Here is a 17,786-nt window from a genome sequence, read left to right on the forward strand (position 1 = left end):
TCTTTCTCTCTTTCATCCGCTCGTATTTTCAACTTGTTTTAAGGAAGACGTCTTCTCTGCCGTGACCTCCTTCTCTCACCACTTCAAAATACAAAAACAAATATTCAAGTTACCCTCTTTCAGGCCACAAAATAACAAAACAAACGGTGCTGTACAAAGTCAGTGAAAGCATCATCCAGCCTGCCGGTCTTTCTCGTTCCATCCGTCGTTTTCTTTCCCAGCAGGAATAAAAGGGGAAAAAAAGCCTGTTTTCTTATGATCTATTATTGTTCTGAATCACCTACTTTTTACATTATTAAATCATACAGTTTTAAAGTGGATCATCTCTGCTTTGATGTTGTTCCTGGGAGCTCTGTGCCCACCTGCTGCACTGTCGTGATACAGAAACAAAGCCTGTCTTCTCTTTCAGTTTTGTCTGCCTATACTCGTCACGCTAACAAACTTGTCCTTCCAGTAGTTACCTCACAGTTTTAGATTCCTGCCTCTCGATGCTGCTGCTGTATTGATAAAGATGTAAGATATACTGTACAAATGATTGGATCTGCTATATTAGAAAAGAAAAGGATTCTACTAAGATCCTGTATGTTTCTTGTTCTTCCTCATTCTTATAAATGTGGGTTTTTGTGTGTGTGTGTGGGGGGCCTTTTATTTATTCAGAAGGAGAATGAAGACATCATAGCTTCTCCATCATTAATATGTAATATCTCTGATTCATCTGAGCACATAAAAACTCCACTCTCCCTGTAGGACCATGTCACGGGCTGCTTAAACATTTTGCTGTTTTTTTTTTTTTGCATTAGTGGAAAAAGAATAAGGATTAATGTGGAACAGGGTGGAGTGTGAAGAGTGTCACTGGAAGACGGTGTGGTAGGTGGGACACTGATGGGACTTCATGTACTTGATGGCAAACTTGAGCTCCTTGCTCTTCTTGTCCCACTTGTGAATGGACATGAGCAGCAGTTGCTGGTCCACCTTCCGGCCCATGATGAGGAAGTTGGAGTTCAGGCTGTCCAGCTGTGAGCACGGGCAGTTGGCACCATTCTTAATGTACAGGGTCAGTTTCTTCAGGTCCTTCTTCCTCAGCATGCCCTGCTTCAACACTCTCTTTTTCTTTTGGGCTGCAATCAGCTTCCGGTCTCCCTTCTCCTTCTTCACCTCCTTAATTTTCATCTTGAGGGCTGAGAAAGGCGAGAAACACACACACACGTATATATATATATTTTTTTATTTTTATTTTTATATTTATATTTATACTCAGAAACTGTTAATGTGTCGTTCTCCTTCCTCTGCTTTGAGCGGCTGGGACATGTTCTGTTTTTCCTGCACTAATGTCACCGAGCTCACTGTGCTGTGCCAGAGAAGGAGCTATTTTAAACCTCTCCTAGGTATCATCAATTAACCTCTTCCCCAGCATACAAATGCAAAAATACACCCTGTGTGTGTTTGTGTGTCTGACTTGGGGAAAGCAGTGAGAAAGACATTTATGGAGTTACAGCAGAGGAGAGCTTTAACTCATTGACTCATTGAATCAAGTTATAGCTCTTTCAACGGACTCTCAAACCCACAGTATGTCATTTATGTCAAAATGTCAAAATGATAATGTTGACCGGACTCTTGGTCTTTTCTTGAAGCATTTTTAAAGTTGCATATGCCACACAATAATAATTACCTTTTATTTAAAGAGAAATGTGACAACTGACCGACTATCCACCTGCTACTACATTTCTGGTTTATTTTTTTTAGCAAGGCTTTTATTGTGAAATATTTGCAGGACCAGAGACTGTGTATTAAAGTAAGTAAGTATTAAAGTAGGGGACACTATTGAAAAGCAACCAAAATGAATGAATCTAATCATTTTAGATATTTTAATGCAGAAATTTCTTTTTATTTCTTTTATAGGTTGAAATATTGACTTTTAAGTCAAGTGATGTAATTAAAATGATCTTGACTCAAATTACTGAACTCTCATGCTTGTATTACTTTCAGTGTTATTGATTAGTGGATATTGTTTATCTTTAAGGACAAGTACAGTATATATCTTTTTTTGGTATATCAACCCAAATGAAGAGATTCATGTTAACAAGTTATTTGAGAGATTAGAATTGATCTTCCAAGCAATGGATAGTGGAATTCTCTGGGTGAACTGGGTTTTGAGAGATGAAATCAATCACCGGCTACATGGGCAAAGGTGCCGGGTCAGCATGAAACATCGCTATGTACACAACTCTGCTGGAACATTGCCATTACACTTGCCTGCTTGTCTGCAGTTGCATAAACAGTCGTCCGCTCTGAGATGTGTACAGTCCATGTGAAGTGATAGCATGTTAAAGAAGGAATGTGTGTGTTGAGTTGCCTTCCTGATTCCTGCACTGAGGATATCAGTGTATGGCTGCAGTTGCGTGCTAACACATATGGGTGCACTTGTGAATGAATGCATTCATGATGTGCAGCGTATGTTTGGCTAAGATAGCAAGGGTCCTCGCTGAGTCACTGTTCAGTTCACCAGCTTTGGACACATCAAGTCAGAAGAGGACGAGTGCAGGTAGCAGCAGATGAGAGGAGAAGGAGGGAGATGCATGCTGTCATTTTTAGGTACAACAGATTTGCTTTGAGCTAAATCGAGAACCCTCCCTTGCTGTGTGGACCAAGCGTAGGCTCTTCCAGTGTTCTTCCAGACGCTCATTCAAGCAGCTTTTCTTCTCTACTCTTATTATGCTTGGTTTTGTTTTTATACCAGGGTAGTACAACAAGAAACCTGGAGTTTAAAATGCTCCGAGGGCGAATAGTGTCCGAAGATGAATAGCTAACAACATTCATGAGGCGTGAGATCAAACTGGACTCAGCAGTCGGCCTATAGGATAGCAGTGGTGAGTCGTTCTCGCCTTGATCTCCAGATACACATATGTCATGGTTATCATGACTTCTCAACTCATCCTCATGCCTCCTCCAATCACATGCTCTCATAGCCAATAAAGTGTCTGGATATGTGCCTTCCCAGTGTATTCATGTTTCACTCTAATGAAAAGAAACACCCTCATGTTAAAAGACTGAGACGTGCAATCGAGCAGTTTATCAAACAATGTCATGAGTAATCATCAGGGATGAGTCTATGGTTTGGCTGCAACCCAGACAGACTGTGAGCAATGTGCACAATGATGTATTTTGTTGTTATATGTGTTGTATCGGGGTAATTTTGTGTTGAGGATTTATAACAGTTAAAATGCAGGCAGCACTGATCTTACTAATCACTGTGAATCTTTCATGTTTTTTTGTTTGTTTTTTTTATCTTTTTTGTCAAAATATCTAGCGCGGCGCTCAGAATAGAGAGCAGGATGTCAATAACTCTGACGACCGTGGCGGCAAACGTCTGAGTGCGATGGGCCAAACGTCTACATGAGCAGAAGAAATGGAGTAATTATAGTCTGGCTCTGTCATGACTGTGCTGAAAGTGGAAAGTCTGGGAAATGGTGTTAAACGGACAATGGGGATTTGAAGCTTTATTATAAGAGGAAAAGTTATGCTAAAAGAGGGAAAACGAATGTCTCGTGTCTGTGACCATAAAGCTATTCATCAATGTGCTGCATGTGGTTCGATGAAGGAAAACAAAATAAAACGTAAGTGAAACTATAGCTGCAACTAATGTCTGCAACAATTGTTTTCACTCTCAATTAATTTTTGGATCATTTTCTTGATGACTGATTAGTTTGGTCAATCAGTGGTTCCAAAACCCCAGAATTTCCTCAGATATTCAGCTTTTGCAGTTTATTTATTCAAAGACGAAGCAAAGACGCCGCAGAACATTCACATTTAAGAAGTGGAAAGATCTAAGAACTCAATTTAGGCAACAAATCAACTAAAGGTGTATTATATTTGAATATTGGATGGTATCATTTGTGTCAGCTTCGTATACTCACCAAAGTCACTTGCGCAGTAATGCTCCATTATGTTGTCTGCTTTCATCTCATTGTCACATGGAGGGCACACCTTCGACACTGCGGGGGGGGAAGAAAAAGTAATTACTACACTGAAGCACTTCTCATCTGGTGCTGCTAAAACCAGATTAGCAAATATCTAACAGCTAAGTTGAGGTCATTTTTTAGTCAAGTACTGTACAGTCGGCAAATCCCCGTCTGTGTTGGTATGAAATTGTTAAGCCCTGACCACTTGTTAGGCACTTATTTGCAGCCCCCTCGACTTGTCAGGGATGATTTGCTGTGGAGTGAATATAGAGTCCAGCAGGCTGACTGATGTTTGCCCTGCAATTACACTGCAGAAAATGTTTTTATTCTGGCCGTTGTATATTTTGGTGCTGCAGGCGTGGTCACGGCTGTGCAGAAAGGTAAACGCTGCAGCAGCGGCAGCTGGACAGGGTGAAAAGTGATTCAGTAAACAGACACAGCCAGCATTTAGGCCGCACAGCAACCGCACATTGTGAAACAGCAAGGGGAAACCAAAGCAACAAGTTCAATTTATTTTTAAACTCAAAATGTATGGGCTGCTCAGAAGTGTGCATAAATAAGGGTTTGCAGGGTATCTGGAAAACACAAGATAGGCAATTATGTTGTAAGTACTGTGATAAATCACATGAATTATGATTAATAAATACTGAAAGGTCCTGTGTGTAACATTTAGGGGGGTTATTAGCAGAAACTGACTATGCTATCCATAAATGAGTGTATAGTAGCTTTAAAGTAGTAATCATTTGGTTTTAATAGCCTTAGATTAAGGCTTTTCTATGTAGTTTAGGGAAAGGCCGCCATCTTGTGCCGCCAAGGTTCAACAGTTGCCTGAATGGACAAACCGGCTACAGTGTGCGTTAGGCCTTTCCAAACAGAAGCCCACTATACAAACAAAGAAGGCCAACGTAGTTCCCTGAGTGAAGGTGTGCTGCGTTTGTTGCAATCTGCAATTTCACCACAAGATGTCACTCATTCTTACACCCGGGACTTTTAAACATTATGTTTTTTCTAGTGTTTTTAATGAGAATTATTACCATTTTCTTATGGTTTCAGTGAAAATAATTTACCACCTTGATGCCTCTGTTAAGACATGTTACTCTGCTACTCTAAACAACAAGTCTTCCGACAGGGATTATTGAAATTAAAATCTGAAGAAAAGTCACATTTAATCAATGTAAACATAATCATTTCAATCCAACTGCAATGTCTTTAATCCCAATCCTCCCACGTACTGTGTATAGTGTCAAAATATTATGAAACTTATGAAACATTTTTCAAAGCCCTCAGTCTCTTCTCTGTCTGTGTGTTAGAGAGAGAGACGCTTCATGCTAAAATGCATTTTTCCAAAGGCTCTCCAATATAACATTTTGTTATGACAAGTATTTTTAAACCCTGTGTAATCCCAGAGGAAGTGGTTGTACAGTACACATCGAAATATCCACGTAGCATAGCTTAACTCTGACTGAGAGAGCAAGGTTTAATATTAGACAAGGTCATAGGGAGGAGTCGTATAAACATTTCCCGACACCTATACAGCAGCAAAATACACCCCTTCCTCTATGTGTCACATTAACTGACACACACCCATGCGAACACACACTCGCAGGACTATCCTAGCTCCTGGGTTAAAAGTCAGGGTTCAAAGGTTATCACCCCAGCCCAAACCTCTACGTCTGGGCAGATAATGAGAAGGGGTCAAAGTTTAGCATGCTTCGCTGCTCGGGTCATGGGGAGGTGAACCCCCTTACCACAGCTGAGCGTGCTATGTATCGTGTGCGCACATTGGAGGCCGTTGGACCATCTTGTCGGGTTACTGCCAGTTTTTTCCTTTGAGGGTTCCCATGCTTTCACATGCAGGAGACCTACAAGGCCTAACAAGGCCTAACAAGGCCAGGCCTGTAATTGTGTGGTGCTGACATGAGGACTGGGGCAGGAGCATGGACACACACACACACACAGATTGAGAGACACCAGGACTTCTCTGGATTTGTCTGTTTTGAATGATTGCCTTGAAGCCGTTGCATCTTATTCAGACTCCGCAGGAATTCATTCTGGTTTCACAGGGGTGGTATCTTGGCAGGGGGCCCGGCTGCGCTGATGCCAGAGCATGTGTCAGGAGGAGCGCGGTCCCTCCATGAAACTTAGCTTCGCTTGGATTGAAATAAAAACTGTTTGGATGCTCCTGAGAAATCAATTAAGCGACAGCCGCCCTCATCACTTTCAGGCCTGTGTCGGGGGAATCGCTGTCATGTTCTGATGGAAATCACTGCTGCGTGGCTTGGCCGAGCGTGTTCTCCTGGACCCGTTTCTGCTCGGCAAATATTTTGACGTTAGGTTCGTCAGTGAACGTCTGCCATCATCTCGAAGGCGGCTTCGTGTTTTTCTTTTCTAACCTCGCCGAGTGATTAAATTGTGAAAGTCACATTCTTGTTCCGAACTGGACTACCTTTTTGTGCGCCGCATTTGCATGTTGGATTCATCGGCAGAAACATTAGCGTTGCCAATCACGGTGAAGAATGGCCTAATATTGTTTGAGGGTGAGGAGGTTTGGCTCTGATGATTAAGGATAAGAGGAGAAGACGGATGGGAGCAGGGTGAGAAGGGAGGTGGTCTGTTGGAAAGTCTCTCGCTGTTAATCCTCAAACTGCAAGCCAGAGTGGAAGTGACGTGTGGCAAGATTCCAGCTATTTAACTGCTCAGCCGAGGTCAATAACATTTTCTCCATTTCAGTCTCTGACCCCTGAAGTATCCTTTGTCATTTGTCTTCCCATTTCTGTCCGTCCTCTCTGTCGTCCATGTTTAAAGCTGCTGTGTGTCAAATGAGTGCACACAGCGCTACGTCTGTCAGCTCCACATGATTCTCTCCGTGTTTCTCAGCAATGCTGTGTTTTTGTGTCTGTGGTGACGCAGAGAGGTGCATTTTACGTCGCGGCTGACAGAGGCAGAAGCTTTAGTTTAAGGAATTAACCCCAGTTCTCTGAAACGTAAGCGAGGTAGTGAGATGCCAGAAGAAATGTTGAAGGATAAAGAGAAGGGGTTGTAGTTGTTGGACCGTGAGTCGTTCTTTCAGAAAGCTCTGCAGGCTCACCCGAGGCATAGCAGAGGGAAGTGTGGTGAAAGATAATGCAACATGAATTCATGCAATGATGGTCATCATTAAAGGCGACATAGAATGCTTGTATCACACATATATGTTAGTTATGGAGGTCTACTTACATATATTAACTTGTTTTCATGATTAAAAACCTCCTAATCGCTGCAAACGAGCCGATCAAAATATCTCCTCACTGACGCTCTCAGCAGCCGCGCTGTTTCAGACCAAAACCACACCCCCAGAATGTGGACTGTGTTGTGATTGGCCAGCCAACGAGAGCTTTCCCACTGTCCTGTGATTGGCCAGGTACCTGGAAGTGACGTAATAGATAGGCCAGCTCTCAGATACACAGCTCCCCCTCTGGCACGGTGGATGCTCTGCATCTCAGCAGCTACAACGAGAGTAGTTCTTCTTCTTCTGCGGTTGAATGTACGCAACCGGATGTGCCCGGACTAGTGCCCGCACCAGGAGGCGCTACGGTGGTGAGAGGACTGGTGAGGATTTTTGATGACGACATCAAATTAAGGAAGTGCCGATCCGCTTCGCAGAGCCCAGGAAAACAATACAACACTATTTTCTCAGCAGTGGCTGAACTGTTTGTTCTGAAACTTTAGGGTTTCATAAACGAGGTAATGACGCAGATACACACACAAACGCAGCGTTAATTGGAGCTTTCGGTCTATGTGGGCTTTAAGTGATTTAAAAAAAACCATTACGTGACATTCAAGAAACCGTCTGGGATATAAAGTTGGGGGATAAATTGGTGAAACGTTTAGCCCATTTTGTCTGTCTCTAAAGATCAAAGGACGTAACAGTATCGTCATGTGATCCCTGACGTGTCTTCTCCTTGTCCCCTGCAGCCGTAGCGTCACACAGTTTTTTGTTTTAGTGTTACATTAAAAGTATGCTCAGGGTCACTGTCTCATGCCTCATTTGGGCCCTTAAAGTTATGCGACATAAAACGGTACTGTGCCGAAGATGAAATGCGGCGCATGATTTATGTCGGACGGACTAACATCTGTTTAAACGCGGCATGCAGGCAGATAGAGGAGTTAAACAAGGCCCACGCCGGGCAGCCCACGGGGCCCCTAACACACAGCTCACTCCTGGCATCCGTAGGAATCCTATACAGAAGAGAAAAGGGTCCAGGCAGTTTTCCCTTTCATATACTGTAGCTGCCAGGGCCACATGAGAAGTGTCCATTGTGCTGCTGGGGACCTGACAGTGCTGCCCGTCTCCTTTAGCACGGCTGTAACTGACACTGATCACTTAGTACGTCTTCCACACCTTGTCATTTCGACAACATGCAAGTTGTCTCGTGGTGTGTTTTTCCGTGGAAACATACTGTATAAAATGAGTGATGGCATGAACCTTCACTTCTACTGATTATACCTCACACACTGAGCTCAGTCTTTTTTGCTCCGTATATTCACTGGATTGTCTTTTCTCCAACAGCCTCCTTTTTTATCCCCTGATTCGGTGGAATTTCTACAGACTTGTGGTTGACATACAGTGTTTACTTGCCTGTTACACTCACATATACACACACACGCCTTAAAATCATCCTCACAGAGTTAGTGAACCTATCTCTGTACTTAGCCCGTTTGAACATGTCATGTCATGTAATTGCAAAATTGCTCAGATATCACACTTGGACACACTTGTGTGTGTGTGTGCACCTGTTTCTGTGTGTATGTGTGTTTTAACTGTATCATAATATGGTTTAAACCCAAAAGCTTGTCTGATAATCTCTTAACAAAGTGTCAGTTCCTGTGCTATAAGGTTTTTATTTAATGTATTGGACTCAAAGTTTTTAATTCCACTTTTTTACTATTGACTATTCAATGTAATGATTTATTATTTCAAATGCAATTCAAGATGTATTTCTCGGCTCTCTCTGAGCAACAAAAATCCCTCTGTGTGTTTTCATCTTGCATCACTTTCCGTAATCTGCCTCTGGTCATTATTGAATTAGATTGGATCAACAAACAATGGCCTGTTTGAAGCAGTGACAGTTTGAGCTGCCTCCATTTCAGTGAGCAAGTATAAGACCGAGTGTCACATATTTGATACCAGAACAACCATTTTCCTTAATGCAACAAACCAGCTGTTAATGGATACGCCCAAATATACTGACACATGAATAATATTAATACAAACATAATATCAAACACCTTGCTGTGATTGACTCAATGATGTTTTGGCTTTTAATGAAATATTTGAATTATGTCAGTCTGTGAAGGTTCTCAGTCATCCAGGTCATAGTCATCTCCAGTATTTAGCTGTAGGCGAGTGGACTTGCTTGAGTTAAGTTGAAGACGCTTCACCTCTCATCTAAGAGGCTTCTTCACTTCTGACTAACTGGTGGAAAAAAACAGGTATTTAACCTCTTGAGGCCGAAACCTGAGTCTAGAGAGTCGTTAAGTTCCAACAATGCAGATTGCCCCCCCACCGCCCCAACCCCTGTATTATATCAAAACAATAGCTCAAGAAGACAAAGAAAATGATTCACACTATTTAAAGGGGTTTTCGTGTTTCTTGCAAGACCTGAGATTTCACGAGACCTCCTGATTCTGAGGACTCCTGGTCGGTAGCCCCGATCTTGCAAGGCTGTCTTTCTGCTAAGAGAGGGTAGAGGGAGTGGAGACGGCCTCCAATCTCCCCGCAACATGACATTTACTCTGAAGCTGTGGAATTAGGGTACAGAATCCTGCATCGTTCCACTGAAATCACTGAAAGCAATTACAGAGCACAAACCTCCACCAAGATTGCAAAACTTTCCGGTCGTGTCAATACCCTCTGCTCTGTCACAAGATTAATCATTGTTCGAAAAAAATTGTACTGAAATCGTATCCAGATCACCACCAAAATCGAATCCTTTAAACACATTTAAAAACAACCTCCTTGGCAGAGGTAATAAAACAAATATTAACATAAAGGGGCATTGAAACAAATTGATGAAAAATGACAGTAAATGGTTAAAGGTAAGAAGTGGAACAGGAGAATAATACGCTGTTTTCTTTGAGTCCTTGTTAAGAGCAGCGAGGCGCACACTTTATGCTGCAGGAAGCCGCTTGTTCTCCTCTTCTACGCACTGTCTGCCTCTCTTTAGTCTCCGGCTTCCCTCTCCTTTCACTCCGCTCCACTCGACTCTCTCACGGAACAATCAGACTTTGGCCATTCCCATTCTCCGTCTGCCTCTCTTGTCCTGTCATGTCGACTAATTAGTGGGAGCTCAGTAATTGGCCTTCTAGCTAATTGGCCTGCTGGCTGCCAGACCCAACAAAGGCTAATCATGCAGGGACACAGTGGGGACTGTCCCCCCTCCACTGTCTAAAAGTATCTCATCAACTCCCTCTCTCCCCCTCTCAGCTTTTGTGAAGAGGCTGCTTAAGTAGTTGCAGTAGACACATGCACACACCAACGTCTGCGTTGAGTTCCCATTCATAGCTCACTATTGGTCCATCTGCCCCCCCCCAACTCGTTGTCAGTGAAAGATTATATAACTTTTTTCCACTTTAGAACCGTCTTAAAAACCTCAGTGAAGTCACTTTTCTTATTTGATCCATCTTGGCTCTGCTGTTCGCTTATTGGCAGCGGCGTGTGCGTTGCATGCATGAGTTCAATTAAGACATTCTCCGTTCACTCAGCTGTAAGATTGATTGATTAGCTGTTGATGGTTGTCTGCTGATAAAGGTGTGTGTGTGTGTGTGTCACCTTTGCAGTTATGGTTTGTTAAGAACCACAGTACATTTATCTTAGTGGTCTGGCCTCTGGAGCCACTCAGTCTCCTGTGTGTCTCCGTCAGTCTCTCCCTGAGGCGTCTCTAAATGGCAGGGAGCCACCCTGAACTGTCCAGAAACCCAGGTACTTTCCCCTGTAACCTCTTCTTGCCCCCTCTCTACCCCCCCACTGACCCCTACCCTCTCTGGATAGTCTCTCACTTAAACCTTTATCTGTCGTCATTGCAGTGCAGTGCCTCGCAGCCATTTCCAAGCTCTCGCTCCTTCTGACTCTGAACTCTCATCCGTCTTAGTCATGCTGTCAGTGACGAGTCCTGAAACGTGCAGTGCAGAAATGTTCCTCATGTGTTTTCAGTTAATGTGTTGTTTTTTTTATTTCTACACAACACAATAGTGTAGTATTTTTTTATTTATTTTTTTTAAACGACAGTTTATTTTGTAACTGAACATTAAATGTGTCTTGCATAATATAACCCATCACAACAACAACAACTATGAACGAGCAACACAGCGTACCTTTGTCCTTGAAAGATCTGCAAAGATCAGGTGTGTTAATCACAATCAGAAAACTCAAATACTGTGCAACCTCCAGTATTTTGTATTAATGAATATATTAATATTCATGTTGTATTTATTCAACTTGAACTGATTGTAATGTGGTAAGTGATCTTGTCACAGGAAAATTGAATTAGAGGTTGTACAAAATGTCAAGTTAAGTCAGAAACACATCGTAAAAAGAAGAAAAAAGGCCATGATTTTGATGAGTGACATTTTTAGTAGCTGTACTCGCAATGTTATGCTCTGAAACTATTTGTTCTGTGTACTTGAATGAAAGTACGTGTGTCAGACTGGACATGTGTGCACATATCCGCCCTACCTGGTGGCTGTGTTGCATGGTTCCCAGTGAACTGCATGGGGATGCAGAGGTCGTTATCAATGGGGAACTTATCACAGGTCAGCATCTCTGGCCAGGGAAAGCCATAGGTCTCCATCACTGGAGCACAACTGTCTCTCACGGCCTCACACAGTGAGCGGCAGGGGTAGATGGGTCTGTCGAGGCACACTGGTGCAAACAGGGAGCACAGGAAGACCTGGGTGTCAGCATGGCACCTTTTGGCCAGAAGGGGCACCCAACTCCCTGCCTGCTGCTTGACTTCTGGCATGGTCTCGTGGTCCAGGAGGTTGGGCAGCCTCATCTTCTTGTAGCCCACATTGTGGCACAGACGCAGGTCAGCAGGTATGTCCACACACTGGGGCTGCTTGGTGTAGAAGCGGCCGTTGTGGAAGTTGTCCGCCTGCCAGCTGTAGTAGTCGTACTCGTCTGCGGCTGAGACGGTGAGGAGCGAGAGGGAGAGGAGCGTCAGGCCCAGTGCCAAGCTGAAGGAGCCCTGGGTTAATGCCCACCTGTGGCTCTTTTGTCCGTGTGCCATGCCTCTCTGAGCTCGGACAAACAATTTACGAAGGTTGTATCCAAAATCTCCAAAGTGACTCAGTGACAACAAAATGCAGAGAGAAGAAAGAAATGAGTGGGGCTGGCTTACAAGCTGTAATCCCTTTTTTCTCCCGAGTATGGATGCGGCAGATTGAAAACCAAACTGTTTAATTCCCTCTTTCCCTGGAGAGTCAGCGCTGTTAACCTCCCTAAAACACCTCCACACGTGTATGTGTGTATGTGTATGTGTGCCTCAGGTAGTGGAGTGGGGAAGTTGCACTCAAGGAAAGGTGAGCACACAAGTAGGACTGCTTTTTTTTCTTTCTAACTTTCCCTGTGCACAATTTCTCTAGTTCCTTTCCTCTTCCTCCGTTGGAACTGTCTCCAGCCTTCCCCTGCTCTGTCTATCACTCTGCAGCTCTAATAAGGAGCACCTTGGTTTTAAGAGGCAGTAGTGGCTGCTTTTTTACAGCTGCCTGCCCCCTAACAAGCTCCCAGACCACTCACCTTCCTACTGGCCTCCCCTGGACTCACTCACAACAGCCTCAGCCAATCACAACAGTGGGGTGGATCCCATTGGCCTTTCAGGACACTCCTCCTGCCCCTTATCCCCAATAAACCCCTCCTTTAGTACAAGTTAACATGAGAAACGGAGAACAAGATCAGACTAAGTTTCTCCAGCTGTACCTTTATGTTAATATTGATGAGATGTACTGGATTCTTTGGTAAGAGAGCGTTTATGTCATCATCCTCTCAGTAGTTTTGCTTTTGCACTTTCTGTGGCTCAACATGCTCCACACAGAACAAATTATGTTCTTCCTCCCCTTCAATCCTGTTCACTGCATTAGCTTAAAACAGTGCGTCATAACAGACTCATGAAGAAAACTGTGATCTAGTACGACCGTAAAGGCAAGAATTCACTTAACTGTATATAAAAATGGACATAGTCTTCTTATTTAAAGAGTGAAGTCGTATGGAATTAGCACGTAGCCACCAGGGGGGCCACTCTGAATCGGTCAGTAAACATATTCCTGAGGACTTAGTTGTCGCATTTGCTACTTTAAGTCTTCTTCAATAGAACATGATGTTAAATTTGTAAATTTGTATATGTTCTGTTCAGAGGAAAATAAATATATATATTATAATAGTAGACGCTGTGTGATTGACAGTCCAATAGGTGCCATATTTGCTCATTTCTGTTTGGAAGACTGTGTCCATTTCTATTTAATTTCCTATTATAGTGTAGGGACACGGAAACAGGAGGCAGAAATGTAACATTGTGGATGCCAGAACACAGGAGGAGAAGTGGGAGAGGCAGGATCTGCTGCGTGCTACAGGTGGTTAGGTGGTTTACCCGCGCTATGCAAGTATGGTGGCTGTGAAAGGAGGCGCGCTGCCCCTTTGTCTCCTTCCATCAGCGCTGCTGACTCAGTGAGAGCCTTCGCCATGGCAGCCAATTTTCTCAATGGGTCATTTTGGGATTGAATAGCACTGTAGCATTGTGGGCAGGATGTGGGATTCATGGTTCACGCAGAGGGGGTTCCTGCATCTTGCGTTTTGATCTATGTTGCACATTAATGCTTTTCCTCATGTGAATGTATCCCTGGATGTGGGCTCGTATCAAGATGAGATATAAGATAAGCGGGATTGACTGGACACATTGTGGCTCAAACTGTATATGGTTACTATTAAAACTAACATGAAGTGAATTATTTTTTTTATTGTAGTACTAGGAGAATAAGGAGTCTGGGAAAGTGTGTGTGTGAGTGTGTGTCTTGCAGACAGTTAGAGGTGAATCAGGGATAGTATTGTTTTTTTTTGCCTGTAGCGTAGAAGATAAAATTCCAGAACCAGCAGTCTTTCCATAAAATCTAATTCAATAAGATGAAATAAAAGATAAAAACGTGGTTTGATATCAGGTGACCAGGCACATCAGTAAGACCCTCAAGTCAACATGATTCAAGCTCCCATATAGTTTTATAGTGTATTGACCACACTTTAACTTTCCAAAGCCAAAAGGGATTATGAAAAGGATCCTTATACGTACTAATCATTTTTTTTTATTTGACAATGGAGTTGAACATGATTCAACCTTATCTTTCAGCCGCAGTTAAAATCCCTGTTGAAGCATTGAAGCGTGCAGATACCGTGGAGTCATTTTTTTTATGGAAACCAAACAGCTGCCAACAGCGCAAAGACGCTCAGTCTTCCCGTGGAGCAGTTATCAGACCCTGCACTATAGAGAAATGAGACGGCGGTGAGCTGAAGTCGCCCCAGAAATGTCGTCATAGTTATAAAAAGCATTGTTGAGTGGATGTTTTTTTGTTGATAGGCTTACAGCCAAACTGCTAATTGACCACATTTCCTCACCTCGTCTCTTCCATCCCTCCACTTTTGATTTCGTTCTCCCAAGTGTTGCGTATGCACAGATAGAAAGTGCTGCGCCAACCTTTGCACTGCAGCTAATCAATATTACTCACAGCTAATAATCTCTTGGCCTTTAGTCTTTCATGACGGCTGCTGAGATTGTCTTACTATCTCTGCAGCGCGGCGGTGACCTATTTTAAGATTGCTAATGTTTCCTCTTGATACTAGCACAGTGTACTGCCTGCGAGTCTGCAACAAAAGTGTCTTTCATGGTAATCAATCAACAATGGTTGCCTCCTCTTGTTCTCCTTTCTCTAACTGGCCCCTGTGGCCACCAGCCAATCATTTCCACTCTTTAGTTTCCAGCCCCCTGATTGGACAAGGGCCACCAGATTAGCTTGAGCCTGCATTGTTGAGCGTAAAGGTTTAGCATGGTTTGAAAAGAGTCTCGGCAATTGTGTGTCTGTCAGTGTGTGTGTGTGTGTGTGTGTGAGACAGGCAGATTCTAAAGGGGGAAGGCTGGAGGGTGTGGGTGAGGTGGTCAGGCACCCAGATGATATGCCCTCCAAGCGGAGTTTGAATTCCAAACCACACAAGACGCCCAGGGGGTTGATGTACATTATTGTGCACTATACATGTGACCCACGGTGTATTCAGAGAAAGCTATTGCTTCTTTAGTGAAAGCTGAAAATCCAGCTGTCGTGTTTTCCAGCTACTTATTTTCTTTGGAGACTCAAAGCCAACAAATCTAAGAAACGATTAAGGTGTAGGCTACAATAAGAACATGTATCCATGTTAAGAGGGGAGAGGTTTTATCCTACATGCACCCCCACCTCTACACACACACACACACACACACACCCTTGCAAAGCAACAATGGGGATTAGGTTGCATAACTGTCAAAACATGTGTGAAACTCACAAATCAGTGTCTCCCACAAATAGTTTCGCCCCGTTCTGTATTTGTTATGGTGCTCCATTAGAAGATCATCAGTTGTGTGAGTGAGAAACTGAAGTGTGACTCTTCCCTTTCATGTGATGTTTCCTAGAATAATATTTTCTCCCATCAAAATCAACATTGCAAACATCCAGCGGCGAAAAGGTCTCATAACAGGTTTACCTCAAAGCCACATAAAAGCTATGATTTCCAGAAAAAAAATGACCTTGGATTGGATGTTATGACGGGTAATCTGCCACCATAACCCCGCTTGTTAGCAAACACAGCTCACAGGGTCAGGCAGTTCACAGACGACAGTGGCTCAAGATCCGTTATCTTATGCGCGCAAACACAGACGTAAAAGAAAAGATTGATGGCCTGAGAGATTTAGTTCCCCGACTGTGTCGCGCACTTGAGTGTCACCGGGAAACGTTGGATTTCTGCCTCCGTCATCAGGTCATGCTTGTTCACAGAACCTCGGTCTAGGAAGGACGTTGTCAGAGGGGACTGTTGCACGTAGTTGCTGAAATGTGATGAAATTATGTCGGAAGACTTTAGCACCACACAGTCACATAGTGCTAAACCCCGTAGATGCCTGTCACACCGGGCAGCGGTGGAGAGATATGCTGACAAGTGTTTGCTCTCTTCTGTGTTTGGCCGTCACGCGCACAGATTCGCCGTCACCTCAAGTATTTTTCACTTCGTGTTTGCCCCCTTTTTGTCTCTCCGTTTCCATGTCGACTCCTCCGTGTCTGTGTTCTTCTTGTTCCAGGCATCAGATGCTTCTCCATTAAGTGTCAGGGGGCTGACACGGGGGGTCAGAGGGTTCACCTCCCTCCTACACCGAGCCACGTACAAACACGCACATGTCCTCATTGTCAGCTAAAGCTTCAGTTTGTCCGCTTGTCAGTCTTTGCCAAAGGCTCAATGTAAAGAGACAGAGAGAGAGAGAGAATTTTATTTATGTCTGTGTGTGGGCAACATCAGCTTCCAGTAAAAACCTTTGAGTGATAGGAGACTTCCTCTGAATCTATATATGCACCTGTAAACACAAGCAGCAGCAGACCTCAAACAGACTGTTATTGTATCCAGGCCAGATACGATGGCTGTCGTCAGTATTTTGGGTAAAACTTGCTACCACGGTGCTAAAATTCACACAATTGTCACGTGTGTGTAAGTGAGAGAGCGCACGCTTGCATATTCAGTTCTATATCTCTACCTGGGGACGGAAGAAAAAGTGTTAACGTCAGCTGGGGTATGCGAGTGTCAGCTCCAGTCTCCTCTCAAGCAGCATATGTTGATTGTTTTGATCCCCGCTTCTCGATTTCATTCACTCGTGTGTGTGTGTGTGTGTGTGTGGACGGATGTACATATGTGCCGTTTGACCGCGTGGTCAGCTGTTTTGTGAGGAAGTAAGACGGGAGCGCAGAGCAGCACATAGTGGAACAATGGCCACACACTCGTTTAATGTTTGAGAGTTTGAATGTTTTTGGCAGACCTCCTGACAAAGCACAGTCGCACCACACTTGGCGACGTTACACGTCAGAATATGGGAACTTAACGAGGGATTTCACCAACTTCATTAGCATTTACCATTTGATCTTGTTATTTTTAAGGAACTGGGATGGGATTAGTTCAAAGTCATTCATTTGTTTTTCAAAGACTCAACAGAAGCCCACAGAGTGAAACCTCAGTTTTGTTTGTGGTATTGCGGGAAGCCTAATGTCGAACGCTCAAAGCAACCGCAGTCCAGGCTGAGCCCGGGCGATGTCACGGTGCCACGTTCACATCGCTGGATCTGTAGAATACATACACGTACATGCTGGTGCTTCTAAATGAAGGACGTCGACTGCTTTTCTAAACTCGCCAGATTGCCCTTTGACCTCTTCTGTGCGAGCTTCTGTGCAGCGGAGTTATTTTTTTTGGTCTCACTCCAAGCGTTGCTGTTCGTGATGTGAACTCAAGCGTGAGAGAGTTGCGCGTTCAGACCGTCGCTGTGATATCTGTGATTTATGAGCTGAAGACTTCACTGTCAAACACTTTCTCAACACTTGATCTGCTTGTGTGTTCATGTTGTGGTCCGTGTGTGTGTGTGTGTGTGTGTGTGCAATCTTGTCTTTCAACATATAATCCCAAAATATGTCAGTGAGGACAGTGAGAACCCATTCTTCCTCTTAACGCTATCTTTCCATCTTTTGTTTATGTGTGTGTGTGTGTGTGTGTGTGTGTGTGTGTATAACGACCAGGGTCATCAG

The 17,786-nt window shown here is 43.7% G+C and overlaps 1 protein-coding gene across 1 annotated transcript; it reads right to left on the reverse strand.

Moving 5' to 3' along the window:
• Nucleotides 1–797: 797 nt before the first annotated feature.
• On the reverse strand, nucleotides 798–12,666 carry sfrp5 (secreted frizzled-related protein 5). The gene is made up of 3 exons (XM_044045580.1): nucleotides 11,674–12,666; nucleotides 3,915–3,992; nucleotides 798–1,178 (listed from the first exon to the last, which is right to left on the reverse strand). The coding sequence occupies exons 1-3, from the start codon at nucleotides 12,224–12,226 to the stop codon at nucleotides 850–852; spliced, it is 960 nt and encodes a 319-aa protein (XP_043901515.1). The 5' UTR covers nucleotides 12,227–12,666; the 3' UTR covers nucleotides 798–849.
• Between the last annotated feature and the right edge of the window lie 5,120 nt (nucleotides 12,667–17,786).

Source organism: Solea senegalensis, linkage group LG15 (genome assembly GCF_019176455.1).
Source record: "Solea senegalensis isolate Sse05_10M linkage group LG15, IFAPA_SoseM_1, whole genome shotgun sequence".
Lineage (NCBI taxonomy): Eukaryota > Metazoa > Chordata > Actinopteri > Pleuronectiformes > Soleidae > Solea > Solea senegalensis.